At 42.3% G+C, this 15,170-nt stretch overlaps 1 protein-coding gene across 4 annotated transcripts in view; it reads left to right on the top strand.

Annotated features, from left to right (window-relative positions):
* The window catches only part of ATXN7 (ataxin 7), an 83,556-nt gene that overhangs the window by 20,616 nt on the left and 47,770 nt on the right, over nucleotides 1-15,170 (top strand). The window contains exons 1-4 of one of the 4 annotated variants that reach the window (XM_050312635.1): nucleotides 699-2,267; nucleotides 5,854-6,060; nucleotides 6,214-6,468; nucleotides 6,963-7,031. In XM_050312635.1, the coding sequence (XP_050168592.1) occupies nucleotides 6,225-6,468; nucleotides 6,963-7,031 (313 nt within the window). In that variant the 5' untranslated portion in view covers nucleotides 699-2,267; nucleotides 5,854-6,060; nucleotides 6,214-6,224. Of the gene's footprint in view, nucleotides 1-698; nucleotides 2,268-5,729; nucleotides 6,061-6,213; nucleotides 6,469-6,962; nucleotides 7,032-15,170 lie in introns of those variants that run through there. The other 3 variants (XM_050312632.1, XM_050312634.1, XM_050312633.1) reach the window with 3 other exon arrangements.

Here is a 15,170-nt window from a genome sequence, read left to right as displayed (position 1 = left end):
AGGGTCCCGATCTGTGATCTTTCAAACTAACTCTCTTAGCACCCCTGCATGCACCCAGTCAAGTCCCACAGGCCTGCCCACTTCCAATTTGTGTGATATTTCGTTGTTAACTTGCCTGACATGTGGTCAGAGCAGGTAACATCAGCAAAGCATCAGCAGGCAGCAGTCAAACATGAGAAGAATGGTATAAATTTAAATTTCCTTGTGCCAGGGTTCTCAGGATCCTTGGTTTGTGGTTAATCAGCACGTCAAACTTCTGAGCGTCTCAGACAGCTTCACATCGTAGGCTGGTGTTATTGTGGTCTCAAGAACTCAAGTCCTGTGGGCTGTGCTTGGACCTGGAGTATTGGAGCCACGTGGACAAACTGGCAAGAAACCAGGCAGGGTGATGAAACCTTGTGTGGTAGGTAGGTTCCATCAGAAGATCATCAGTACCAAATTGTCCCTATTGAGTGCTTTGATTTCAATAAATGGAAACTCAGCACTAATGTTTTGTTACAATTGGCCTGAATAGCTGTGTATTTTAATAATTCTAAGTTGTAATATCATATTCTCTGTGTATAAATGAGAATTTAAAAGGTCATGCCTATTTCTGATTCCTCTGATTAAAATGGTTCATCTGCATAATTGGGTTGCTGAAATTGTTTTAACATTTCCAAATTCAAAAGGTGATTCCAATACCTTATGTAAAATTAATAAACATTAGTTTGATTTCCAAATCATTAACTGGATGTATTTTGTGTAGTTTTACCTATTTACCTTTAACATTTGGAAACTTTGTGTCACTACTGAATGTTTTCTCTGCAAATTTCTCTTCAGTAATTGACAGTATCTAGTGACATCTAAGCAGGGCAAAGATCTGTGCTCCTCTGTTCCTTTTCTGCTCTAGATCTCTGTGTCATCAATTCTTACAGAAATTTGACTTGCCTTTAAGACATATTTGATAGCTAAGAAAAGAAGGAAGTGGTTGCAATGTTTTGATAGATACTGTGTATTTTATTAATGCATGGCAATAACATTGGCTTATAATTTGGGTGTAAAAGTGTTATTGTGGTGTTTGGATAAACGTATAGGAACATGTAGTGCATTCTCATCCTAGTGCAGAATTCTTTGCAGGTTTGCTTACACTTGTTAGCCTCCATTGCCCCATTCCTCCTCCTGAGAAATGGATACTTTAGGTTAGTCTTCTAATCTTAACAATATTACTCTCTTCTGGTACAGGTGGTTGATAGTAGGTATCCACAGTAATTTCATATTCCAGTATTTAAAGTAGCTGCATTCCAGCACTTCTGAGCATCTTCAGCTCCCCCTTTGAAGTGTTACTCATAAATAAAATTATACACATCAACCTATTCCCAGGATCTGTGGGAAAAAGGATAATAGACTGGTATGGTTTCTTACATAATTTTTTATTGTGTGCTGCATATGATTATTATTTTGCAGAATGGTCCTGTGTTTAGTTATAAAGGGAGAAGTTGCTCCATTTCACTGAACTACAGGTCACCATAATGTGTTTTTCTTGACATATTAATATTTTTTCATAGTGGGGCTTAAATTAAATGGTCTGTTTTTTATGGCTGGGTGGTTCTATCTTCATCTGGATATTCTGATTTATATGAATTTTTATCTCTTGCTTCCATCCTTGTCCAATTATATTCTTACCCTTCTCATACTGGAGATGTATTTTAAAATGCACAGAATGTGCTCCCCGTTCCACTGCTGTCAGCAGGAGCTGATGGGAGGGTCAGGACTTCAGCATATCAGATGCTTGAGCTGTCACTTCATCCTGAATCCCATCTACCAACAAGTCTTCTGTAATAATGTTTCTTCTTAGTTTCAAAGCCCTTCTTGATCATTTCATACCTTTTGGCTAGAATTAACTTATTTGATTTCCTTTAACGCCATTATGCCCCTCAGAGCTTTTTCTCGACAGACTTTCTGTGAATTCACTATTTTCCCTTCTTCTGAGTACTGATAAAGTGACACCCTCGTGGGGTTCTCCCTGTCTTCCCTTTGCCCTTCAGTTCTCGCATCCTTTCACTTTCATTGTGGAAAACCATCGGTGAATCACATCATTGTACTTTGGCTCTTAAAAGAGTTCGGCTGCAGATTCATCCTTCCTTTTTCATTCCAGTTAAGAGTTGTCATATCTCAGGTCCTATACAGAGGCTGTCATACAGATTCTAACTGAACAGCTGAAGTAGGTGTTCCCTGTTTGAACGGCTTTCCCGGACCACCTGGCAAAAGAAAGAAACCTGCTGGTACAGGTGAAAAAATGCCTGCAGTGTCATGCCACAAAATAACCATCCGCTGCAGTTTTCAGCAGTTGCATGTTGTTTGTAGGCATACATTTATTCATAGTGTCACCAACCATGTTCAATATGTTGTTAAAACTATTTAGTGAGCTTTAAAACTGTGGGGTTTGGTTTTTTTTGTTGGGTTTTTTTTGTTTGGTTGGTTGGTTGGGGTTTTTTTATGTTTTGTTTCCTCTTTCTGTCTCCTTTCTTTCCTTTTACAGGCTGTGTTACATAGTTTGTTTGTTTATGCTTTCTTCACATCATTATTTGGCTGTTTTCTCTACATCATTCCACTGTTTTCTGCTGTTTTCCTGCCTCACATTTTTCCTTCACCACTTTCTCAGCTTAACTCCTCCTTGTGTTTTCTCTCTGTTCTCCAAATACCTGTTCTCATTCACAGGTATCAGCAGTCTGTGGTTTTTCACACATTGTCTTAGTCCCAGTGCTACTGTTGGGGCTATTTTGCTTCCTCAGCTAAGTCCTTAGAACTGGTGGCATTTCTGGGCTCCTTTCTGTTCTCTTAAAGAGAAGCATTGGCTTTTAGGCAGTGCTTTCCATATTCGAGTGTTCTTCCCACTCCTGACCAGATTCACCCCACTTAATTCTGAATGTGTAATGCAGGTGCCTAATTCATGTGCATTGACATCCTTGACTACTTCTGTGGTCAGTGGGAGGAGAAGGTTCTTCAAAAAGTGTTTTGCAACAGAAGGGACCAAATTGATCCCAAAAGTACCCCTGGCTCTCCACTGACCGCCACAGGAGTTTTGGATGGCTGCACTCCTGACTGGATGTCTCAGATCTGTAACGCTCACCTCCGTTAAAGTCTACAGCTTGTACATGTGTTTTCAATTCTGATCTCCTTATAACATGATGGATTTTCAGCGTTTTCCCTTTTTTAGCCTAAAATAATCAATGCATCCATGTATAGCATTATGGAAACAATTTAAGGGAATTGAACTTGTGTGCTTGAAAGAACCCAAACACGTATTCAGCCTGGTGAGCTTGTGGGAAAAGAAAGTTCTCGCCACTTCCAGTGCTTGTAAAATCAGTTTTTCATCTGCCCCTATTCCTGCTCTCTGACTAATTGGTCTTGTGCACTGAACTGATGAACCAGTCCTTCTGCTGCCACTTCCCTCCCTCTGCTGGAATACTGATGTACTCACGGCACAGTGGGGAAATATTTCAGTAGCGGAAGGTTTACTAAAGGACAGCCTGAGGCCCAGACTGCAGAATTAGATCTTGAGTGGGAATATATAGGAAAGAAAGAAAAGCTGTGAATGAGGGAGGGGAAAAAATATGCAACAACCAGATTGAAAGAACAGAGAAGAGCCAGAAAGGGGGTAGTCAAAGCTGTATGAAATAACAGTGGCATGTGCTTTACCTGTGTGGCTGGCACTTTGGAATCGAGAGACACTTCTGAGTAAGTTGATGAGTGTCAGCTTCAGAAACTGAAAAGTAATCTATTGGTTTGTTAAAGTAATTAGCTAATCGATGTAATTTTGCCAGATTAAGCCATTTTGCTCTTGCATGATTTGACATACATACATTGGTAATGTTTAAAGAAAAGAATCATGTGATGTGTGAACATAAAATTAATATGCCATGGTCAACTCTGTCACTGTTAAAGGCTAAGGGATGGTGTTCTATGGCTTTGTTTGGTCACTCATCACTATATTTGCTCTATGTTTTTGGAAAAAAAAAATAGAAAAAACCTTTATGAATTTGATCGACACTTGGACATATCAAGGATTCTTTTTCAAACTGCAGCTGAGGCAGTTTTCTGCTGGCTTTCTCCAGGACAAAGGACCTGCATGAATGAAGTTTGTAATATAAACAAAAATATTTGACACAGAATATAGACCTGTCTGTAACTTGCTTTATCCTATATCTGGAGTCTGAATTCAGCTGTGGATGTTATCTTAGACTCCATTTGTGAAGCACTTGAAGAACTAAGCTTAAAAGAAATCAGTCATAGATTATTTTTTTCCCATTTGGCTTCTATACCACAAAAAAAAGCTGAGGTTCTGTTCAGAAGTTATTCAGCACCTGATGGACATTTTTCTTCCGGTGATGTTCTCAGCTTTAATTCTGAGTAGTTTTCTATATTATAAAGTATGCTAATTGATAATTAATCAAACAATAATGCCTTCCATTCATCAGTTATCTTTAGACTCTGGTACCATGAATTCCTTTACTCATGCTCAGACTAAGTTGAAGATTTTTGGGAAGCTACAAGACAACAAGGAGCTGGTGTAACTGTCTGAAAGATCAGGGCCCATCTTGAGAAGTTGATTGCCTTTGATAATTAATCCTGCTACAAATGTCTGCAGCAGAAGTCACAGTTGCTCTCTTTATCTAAATTTTATGGTGTTGGCCTTTTATTAAGGAGTTAAGTTAGACTTGCAGTGATCAAGAGGAGAGAAAAATCACTCTGGCTATTCTGTATTAGATCTGCAGTTTTATGAGATACTTTCAGAGTGTGACATAAATTATCAGTTGGGTGGAACACTGAAACTATTCTTATAATTACAGCCTATCCCATCCCATATGACTATGGTGTGATGAGTTTGAATTTATAGATCTTTTATATCCATAAATTTGGAAAGAAACAGCTCTAGCTTGTATAGTCCCACACTTTAAATGAAAATAGAAAACGAAAATTAGCTAAGCTTGCATGTTTATACACCTTTTCAGGACTGGGACTGTGTATTTATTTACAGTTCTGATTTCTACTGTCTGGTTTTGCAGATATCAGACAAAATATGAGATCTATGAGCAGTTCCACTGATGGTGCCAGTCCCGTGCTCTAGAGCTCACACATGGACTGAGTATCTATAGAGGAGACAGCTCATAAGATTTACAGTTTTTAGCTGTTCATCAAGGGTATTTTACTGACAGTGTCGTCAAGCATGGCCAGAAATCTTTGCAGATTGCGACCTAAGAGTTTAATTTTACATTGGTACTTGAACATTTTAGTGGAGAGAGAATCCTATAATAAATGAATTCCAAACCCATTTTAATTTTTTTTTAATTTTTTTTTTTAATCAAGCAACTTGGTTTTTCCAACCCTAAAACTTTGTTACTATGAGTCGTCAGGCTCGACAGCATCCTTTAATCCTCGCTTATAACACCACTCGACGTCATCCCAAAGTTTAGGAAAAAAAAAAAAAAAAAGGTGTTTAAGAAGAAATGTGGAATAACAATGACAAGACCCTCCCCCCGGGAGACAGGTTACGGGTATAACGAGGGCAGCAGCGAGCAGGAAACTCACTCGGTGTCCCCCCCCCTGCCCGGGGCGAGGAGTAGAGGGAGGGAAAGGCTGGAAAGGAGGGAGGGAAGGGATGGAGGGGAGGGAGCGGCGGGGGGGGACGACGCGCCCGCCCGGAGCGAGTTTCCTGCTCGCCGCTGCCTTTAAGGAGGCGCCGGGTTTAAGGTGGACCGGCGAGCAGGGGCGGAGCGCCCATCCCGGCCCCGCCCGCCGCGTCGCTCCCGGTCCGCCCCCTTCCCGGGGCAGCGGGTGCCAGGCGGGGTTGTGATGCGGCCGTTGTTTTTGTAGGGTCGCGGGGCCGCGGTGCGCAAGGGAGCGAGGCGGCCCATGGAGCCGGGGCTCGCCTGGCGGGCGGCGTAGCCCTACCCCCCGGCTCCCTCCCGCCGCTTTGTTAGCGCAAGCCCAAGCGCGCCTCACCTACACGGTGAAGAGGAAGGCAGCGCTCCCCCGCACAATAATGGGCACCCGGGCGCTGCCCCCCGGGCCGCCGCAGAGGTGAGTCGGCGCCGCCGCAGGGCCGCAGGCTCCCGGCGGGGGGAGAGCAAGGAGAGAGCGGAGCGGGGCGCGCCGTGACAGCGGCGCCGCCGCCGCCTTAAGCGAGCGCGGCGCCACCTTAAGCGGCCGCTGACTTTTCTCGTTACATTGTAGCAGCGGAAAGAATGTCGGCGCGGGCCGCGGGTGACGTCAGGAGGGAGCAGCGCGGCGGCCCCGCCAGGCAGCGGCAGCGGCGGCCCCGCCACGGCGAGGGAGGAGGCGGAGGAGGCGGGAGCGGCGCCGGCCCCGCCGCCACCGCAGCGGCAATGGCGGCCGTCGGGGAGCGCAGGTCCCTGCCCAGCCCCGAGGCGATGCTGGGGCAGCCCTGGAGCCACTGGGTCGATGCTGCTAAACTTCACGGGAACGACGGTGAGTGCCCGCCCGCGCCGCCCCAGCCCCCCGCCCGTCCCCAGCGCGCCCGCGGGCGTGCAGGTGCCCAGGCGCGGCCCCGGGACGGCGCGGCGGGTGCGGGGCCCGGCGGGGAGGTTGGGTCGGTTCCTCCCCCCCCCGACATTCGTTGCCCGGTGCGCGCCCCCGGCCGGGCTCGGGAGCGACGCGGAGCGAGCAGCGCTTGCCCCAGTTCCTGTAATCCGGGACACGGTGCGGGGAGGTCGGATCCGGTCCCCGGAGCAGGGCACCTCCTGCCCTGGATTCAGCCGGGGCGTGGGGCGGGGGAGCTCCCGCCGCAGGTGAGGCATCCCCGGCGCTGACAGCGGCTCCCCCGCGCCGGGAGACCTCGGGCACTGCGATCCCGTGTTTACTGCCCGGTGTGTGCCCACGGGGGAACGGGCTACAGGTCAACAGCCCTCCCCTCCGACTTCAGCACGGGCTGAGATCTTGTCTTGTGGCTTTTTGGGTTTCAGGAACAGCATTAGAAGAAAGTTTCAAGGAATATGGAAGAAACCGAGAAGCAATGCGACTTTGCCGAGAAGGTGAGTCCGGTTCATTCTTAAGCGTACAGAGAAGTTTTCCTGCTCATAACTAGTCGCAGGATGGACCTGCATGAAAAAGAGAAAGAAAACTCTGATCCTATACCTTTGGATTTGGGACTGTGGACTGTCAGTTACTGGTGTTATTGGCATTGTTATTAAATTAATACATAATTTCAAAGCTACAAGTTAGTTCATAGGTTACTTATTGTCTTTATTGTGTTTGTATATGGATCTTATATTTTTTTTTTAGCCTGTAAAGAGTTCTAAGGACTATGTGTGGCCAACACTGATAATATCTTCTCTTGAGTTAAAATATTTTGATTCTGGGTATAATCCATGTCAGCGTTTGAATATCAATCCCTTCCTGTGTCATGTCAATGTGTTATGTTTATTGCTTGGTGCACTGCTAAATGAGAGTGACCTTTCACCTGTGATTAGCAAAAGCCCATTAAGGCCTAGTTTGTTGCGAGAGTAACAACTTGGAGTTGTAAGCAGATGATGAATGAAAGCTGTAGTTTACTGGTTACTTTCTAACAGGCAGTGGGAAAAAAAGAAGGGATGAGTCTGATTTGTGATGTTAATTTTTGTGTGTTTATTTTCCTAGTTTAGCAATTATTTTATAGCAGAGAAAGGTTCTAAAACTGTCTTAATATTGTTGGTGCTTGGTTCCCTTGGGCTGTCTGAGATGTGTGCCGGAGAAGAGGCCCAGCTGTTTTAAACACTAGAACAGTTAGACCAGAGTCATTTGTTTGATGCTGTTAGAAATGGAAGACTGAGTTTGTAAACATGGTTTACAATCACAGGAGGCAGGACTTGCCAGGGACCTTAGGAGATGATCTGATTCAGCACTTATCGACTTTTGAGCTCCAAAGAGCAAATGAAACCTAAAGCAAGGTGGCACAGGCTGGTTAGACTGGGAGGCAGTGATCCATACTGAGGCTGAATCAAAATGGCTATATTTTGTACAATTCCCTATGTTGCTAAAATTTGGGGAAAATAAATTTCTAGGATCAGAGTCAGTGGTCATTGTCTGGAAAGAAAGATGCAATAGGCAGCTATGTTGCGGCATTTACTTCACTTGTGTCATTTTGCCATCTTCTGAGTGTATTTCCAAGTTCTTAGGCACTTGAAAAATCACTTTATCACTTCATTGCCAAGTTCCAATGTGATAGTGCTAAAACAGCATTTACAACAATAAGTGTGCACATTATCGTAGTAAAGATTTTACTAATAAGGATTTTCAAACATTAGCTCTTATTTCTACCTTTTAAAATGCAAGCATCTAAGGTTTCCAGATTTTAACCATTAGCTGGCGGGGTAAAGAATATCTTATTTTTTTCCCCCCTCTGGAGAGAGATCATGAAACTGTTTTTGCATAGACTGATCACTGAGACACAGCTTTTCCACACTGACTCCAACCATGTGAATGATTTGTAGGGTTATGAGTTAATAGAAGTTCATAAAACACTTTGAGAATTAAAAGTGAAACTTAGTAGCTCTGTGAGGCTTCCAGAAGTCTGTTTCTTTGAGTTGCTTTATGACACATGAATGAGGCACTGAGTTGGTGTATACCTGTAGCTGGTGTCTAGGGAGCTTGGCCTACTGCAAAATAAAACTGCAGTGATATTAAGTTTAAGTTAACTTAAGGAACTAGGAGAGCAGCAAAACATGCCAGCATATGTATGTATTGTGTTATCAAATAAAACTTTGAAAATACTGTAACTGATTCCTTTTCCCAGGAAGAATTTTGCCTTCAGAGTTGAGGAACAGACATTTATTGGACTGTCTAAACCTTGGTTCTTAACACAGAAAGTTGAACCAAAAGTATAAGTTTTGTCAAATCCACTCTAACCTCAAGATTTTGTCATGGTAGCACACAGTGCTTTAAATACAACTAAGAGCAGAATTCCTTGTCTATGAAAGCTACTTCTCTACAGATTGGGAGTTGACTCAGAGGCCCAACTTCACAAAAGGATTTCAAGGTTATTTAGGCTAATTTAACCTTGCATTGCAACTCTTCCAGTTTGCATAAAAGAATTAAATATTCATGGCCTGGAGAGGGAGCGAAGGAAGGAACATGACTTTACATAGCCCACATATTAGAATTGGGTTCAAACCCAAGAACCATTTTCTTTATTTAACAACTGTCAGGCTCCCACTGGCCTGTGTACCTTCTGGGATATGGGTGGTAGCTGTTTCTTTTCCCACGTGCTGTTTCTCTGCATCCTCTGGTGGGAATGGCCTCATCCTGCCTGGTGGTGAGAGGTGGATTTCAGCCTCACAGGCAGTGGAGTCTCCGTCTCCTGAATGAAGAGTGAGTGTTCCTGTTGTTGTAACACTGTATTAAAGAAGGGGCTTAACACTGCCAGCTTCTCCTTTTGTTGTGCTTTAAAGGAAAAGAACGATGCCTGTTATTCTTTTAAAGGAGTAAAGGACATAACTGTGTAATTCTGGGGCAACATTTGCAAGCAGTGGAGAGAGGCAGGGTTTCAGACACACCTTTGTCCCTGGCATTTCCTATTTGCTGATCAGGCAGCTCCTCTCTCAGCATGCTGGTGGTTGTGAAGCCTGATGAGTCCTTAATACCTGTCAGTGATGCTAGTTCCACACAGGGATCAGGAAACTAAAATTAGTTCATAGTCTCAACACTTTTTTCTACATCCAACTCTTCTTTTCATAATGAAGCTCATGTAAAGTAAGAACCAGAATTTGACTTTGGGCTTCCCAAACTCCCAATGTTTGTCTCTTACTTCCCTGTTTGTTTTTCACTGCTCTTATAAGCTTTCTGTTCTGCTAATCCATAATATGCAATCATTCCTGCTGGGATCCTCACAGACCTTCATCAAAGTGAGAAACTCACTGGATAGTTTCTTACATGTTGCTTTTTGAGACAGGAACAGTCCATACTGAGCTTTGATGTAGAAATCAGAGTTGCAGGAATAAGGTATGGGCCCAATGGACTTGGCTTGCTCTTGGTACAGAAAATCCCCGGAAGATGGAAATGAGAAAGGGATTTCCATCATCATGGGAAGATTTTTCTTTAAAGTAACCCTTAAAATTTACTTTGATTTTGTACAGTGAAATCTTCTAGTGCTGAGCAATCCTATCAATACAAGAACATGTTAGAATCAATTGTGCTTATTAGTTATTTTCATATGTAATTGATCTGACAATCTTTTGGCTCCGCCAGTCACTTAATTAATTAGTGCTTGTGAACCAGCTAGAGGTGTGATTCCCCTGACACGCAGCTTGTGCTGTGATGAAGCAAGGAGAGCATGTTGCATTATAATCTGTAAATGCATTTTAAAACAGCGAGGCAAAAATCTCATCCTCTTCCTGCATTTTCCTTACTTTAAAAAGTAACTTTGCTGAAGTGCATCTTTCAAACTTGTTTGTGTGACAGTGGGAGTGTGTGCAATTGGATGCAGCCAAAATGTTTTTATACATTCAGTTGATCTTGGAGATGCAGCAGATCTTGAAACTGTTTGATTTGAAAAAAATGGATTCTTAGTATCAAACTGTGTAATCACTGCTTGAAATAGTTTTCCAGGAGATTCTGGCTAACTTGTGCTGAATTTAGTTTGCTTTTAAAAATTTTTCTAGCCATTGTTGTTGTGAAGAGGATCTCTAAATAGAACTGTGTGTGTAAGTGTAGAGTTCATGCGTGGTAACTTTGACAGGCTTCAACAGAGTGAACTTTTGCTTCTTACAAAATTTGACAATAATTTGGCTCGTTTTGCTCTGTGGAAGAGTAGAGAAGCTCTGCATAGAAACAGTGAGGCCTAAAGCTGTTTATTGGGGCAGGGGGCCTAACCTTCCCTCACCCCCCAAGAAACTCTGACTCTCCCCACAGAAAATTTCTGGTCATCATATGTGCTGTTTTAAAGGAAACAAAAAACATGAAAAAAACCCAAACAAACAAAAACCCAAACAACCAACAAACAAAAACCCAAACGAACAAAAATCCACCCAAAAAAACCCCCCAAAAACCAAAGCAAACCACCCCCACCCCCAAGTCAGTGTTGGAGAGACAGAGAGAAAGAACCCATGTGCATCATCATTACTTGCACTTATTAATCTGTACAACCCTTTTGGAGTGGTTGGGGTAAAAGTCTGTTATTCTTATAAGTCTATACTTAAAGAGTTTTATATTCTTATATTGACTCGTAATTTTTAAATAACTAAAATTATAAAAATTATAAAAAAGGAAACTATAGTATCTCAGAGGGGAAAATAAAAGCATGGGGAGCAGAAGAGGGATTTGGTTAGACAATTTGAAATTGTTTGAGTTTTATTTGGTTTTAATAGCTTATCCAGTGCGTGCTGAAAACATGGGGTGTCTTTACTAGAGCTTAAGCATCTCACACACAGAGTCCCTTTTTAGTTTGTTTTTTGCTTGTTACATCCTTTGAGAGGTGAATCCTTTGGTACTGCCTGTTTCAAGCACTTCACTAGTACTGTCACCATGGCTTATAGTTAACTGGCAGCAAAGGATAGGAGGGCAGAACATGTGTAACTTGGTTGAGCTTAATTTGATCAATTGCCATTGATCAAGATAGCTGAATCTTGGCTAAAAAGTCGTCTTGGCCACCCTTAGAGCATCCATACAGTCTGCCAGTGATTTGTTCTGTTTGTACTTGGTGCTTCTGAGAACCCCAGGGAAGTTTGTGGTTGCTCCCTCTCTATGTAACTGAGCTATTTGGGGTGATCTGGTCATGAGGGGAGATGCAGAGGAGGCAGTTACTCTGTCAGGGGCAGAGTTAGCTGGGTGCTGGTCACTGGTGCTCAGCAGTATCACAGGTCAGAGCTGGTGCTGGCTGTGCAGTGACGTCATGGGGTACCAGTCTTACAGTTTTTAGACTACTCCATCTCAATAAAGCAAGTGTTGAATTTTCTGTGGGAATGCAGATTGTCAGTTTTTGGTAGGCACCTTCAGAAAATGCTCTAGAAGATTTTGTGACTGTACAGTCAGTCAGGAGAGCAGGTGGGAGCAAATTCTGTTCAGCATCGTGTCACCTGATAACAGTTGAACTTCTGGTCTTTGACAGTTAATATGTCCTGGGGATAAAAATAAAAGACTCCATGAACCTCTAGGGCATTCAGCAGAAGCTTTGAGATTTGATTATATTAATTGCTATTAATGGAAGTTACCAGAGCTGTGATGGCACTAAGAGCTATGCAGTGAACCCTTATTCTCCTTGAGCCCTTACTGGGCAGGGTTGAGCAGTGAAATCCAGGACTGGACCAGAAAGGCTCACTAGAAGCCCAAGGTCTAGAATTTTCCCAGTAGCAGGTTCAATAAATAATTAAAGCAGTGGTGAAACTTCTGTTTCAATATTAAGTTGTAAATACAAGTAAAAGACAGCATCTTATTTCAAATTTAAATTTGTTTTTATTCAGCCTTGGGAAGTGCTCAATTGAGTTGATTTTTGTTGTGTTAAATCATGTCAGAGATGCTTAGAGGGCTCTATAGTCCTTGACTGCCTGCAAATACACTGTGAGAATTTTTAATAGATTGAAATAAATATTTTAAGGTAGCAGTACAAAGTGCCATGCTTCTTTTTTGACATTCTGCATAGCTCTTCACAGTCTGTAATCAGATAAATCTCTTCTTCATTTCATTGCATTTTAATTGACTATTTACACAATGTGTTTTAAGGATTTGTGGGCTGGTTATCGTAAAACAATTACAAAGAGACTTTAAAATTGCATTGAACTGTTTAAGAAAATTGCAGAGGTTTTATGAGATTGCTTGAAAAACATGCAATTTGAAAGGATGCTGCTTTCGAAATTCTTTGCAGTTACTGGCTCTCATTTTCTTCTTGTTATTTTTTTCTCCTTAAATCCAAGTTCTGTTTACAATATTTAATTATTTCTGGCGAGATGAGTCAGATGTTATAAATAGAATATTGTGATGTTAGACTACAAGTTAGAACTGTGTCATCTCATATGCTTTAAAGACACTTTGCAGGTTTTAGATATTACCATAGTATTAGTGGGATATTGCCAGGCCTTGGGGACTGTCACTGGAACTGCAGCCACAAGACTGCCTCGGTCTATCCATAATATGTGAGCAGACAGAATATTTTCTTTTAATAAGAACCTTTTGAAATAGTTGTCTATGCACATATGTAACAGTGGGGAATTCACTGTTATCTAATGCTTCTTAAGTGGTATGTATGATTAGCTAGGTTATCCCTGTGCAGAAGAGGTGATGTCTCAATAATACTTGGTTAAAGATTGCTTTCTGTATAGTTTTTGTGCTATATTTAACAACAAATGCTCAGTAAAAGAAGAACAACGCAATAAATATGTAGAAATATGACTTTCACACGGGTTGGTAACATTATGGTCTAAGTAGAGCAGGAAAGACAAAAAGGCTTAGTGAAGGATACTTTTAAATAAATTGGGTTAAGAGGATGCAGATTACTCTCTCTAAGGTAACTATTTTAGAAGCCATTTCTTCCATTGCAGTGGAACTATAAAAGCAGATCGGTGCAGTTCTTACACCTCTCCTGGCTGTGCCCAGACCGTGGCTATAACTGCCAAAGGTCGGCTGGGGATAGGTGTGATCTCTTATTGCTTACAAGATAGAAAAGATTGCATCTTTCACAAACCCTTATAATATTTGACTTGTAATTAGGTAGTCTAAATAATATCTAAGATATTAAAAATTGTTTCTCTTCTTGTGTAATGAATGAAATCACCACTACTGTGGAAGTTCCCCATGTGTATGATACTCAACATTATTTCCTAGACATTCTTACAGGCTAGGTGACAGCATAGAGGTGAATAGAGCTTTGTATTACACTTCAAGATTTTTAGCAGCAAGTGTTAAAATCTGACAAAAGGAATTCAAAGTGTAATGGAGCAGAATGGCATGTCTGTAAAAGCAGTTGTCATGGAAAGCAATGAATTTATTGTAATCTGCGCTCCCATTGCTAGAAGGCTTTGCACAGTCAGAAGCTGTCCCTGCCTGTGCAGCTGTGAGCCAGGACTGGTGGTGCTGTGGCTCTTGGACTGATTCTCGTGGTAAGTCAGATACTCGTGGTAATCGCAGATACTACGGGGTATGACAGGATGTGACTTCATCAAAGTAAACTGCACGCACAGCTGCTCCCACATTGCTTGGAGTCGTGATTGCTACCTTTGGAAGTGGTCACCATGATGGTAAATATCCTGGGTTATTGGCTCAGGTAGATTAGGAATACTCAGGTGCTCAGTTAACTTGTGTGTAAATGCTGCTCATCAGCCCTTGTGGATTAAGCTGGTTTGTGGTAGCCTGTTTTCCTGTGAGAAAGATTGTTTATTTACCGGCTCACCCCCACCCTGATTTCCACTTCCAGTAGCTTTGGCATAGCCCATAGGCAAACTTCATTGATAATACAAGGTGTAAGAGATAATTGGTTATGCCTCCCTTCTCTTCTGGGGGAATTATAACAGGCAGAAAGCTTACACAGTGTTCTTGATCTGCTCTTCTGTTGCTAAGCAGGACTTGAATCTTCCATCGATTGTAGTGCCACAGAAAATGCAGTGTTCTCAACTGCCACTGAAAAAAAATGTATACAAAGGAGCTGAAGGGTTAAAATCCAGTAGGGACCAGTGCTGAGATTGTAAGCCCATGCTGTGTGCTCTGGGTCTGAAATCTAGAGCTCTCATGGTTTTCTCTGCAAGAAAGTTGGTTGGATGCTTTCATGCCTGGAAGTCCTATAGCTGCTTGCATTAGTATGAAGTGTAGAAGCTTTAATGAAATAAATTTGAAAATGAAGTCATGAGGTGAATACAGAGTAAATTGGATGTTTGTTTTTCACAAACATCAAATTCCATTGTATTTTACCCTTCATAAACTTAGTTTTCTGTCTACAGTTTTTTTCACTGACTGCATAAATGGTGTAGTAGATGTTGTCAGTAGGGAAATTGGTTTATTAAGTGTTACCTGGGGATGTGAGGTGGTGGTGTGGGCCACTGAAGTCAGCAAGGGTTTTACTTGTGACTGGAGGGAGGACACAGGACCAGGTTATGGTGCTCAGTGGTGAGAGAGGAGACAGCCACGTTCACTACAACCTCACGGTCAGACAGACAGCAGAGAAGTACTTCACTATGCAAACATTTAATTGTCAGTCCCTAGATATTATAGCC

Source organism: Myiozetetes cayanensis, unplaced genomic scaffold (assembly GCF_022539395.1).
Source record: "Myiozetetes cayanensis isolate MyiCay16 unplaced genomic scaffold, myiCay2020 scf18, whole genome shotgun sequence".
Lineage (NCBI taxonomy): Eukaryota > Metazoa > Chordata > Aves > Passeriformes > Tyrannidae > Myiozetetes > Myiozetetes cayanensis.
Note: the sequence above shows the minus strand (reverse complement) of the source record. Positions and strands in the feature narration are given on the sequence as shown.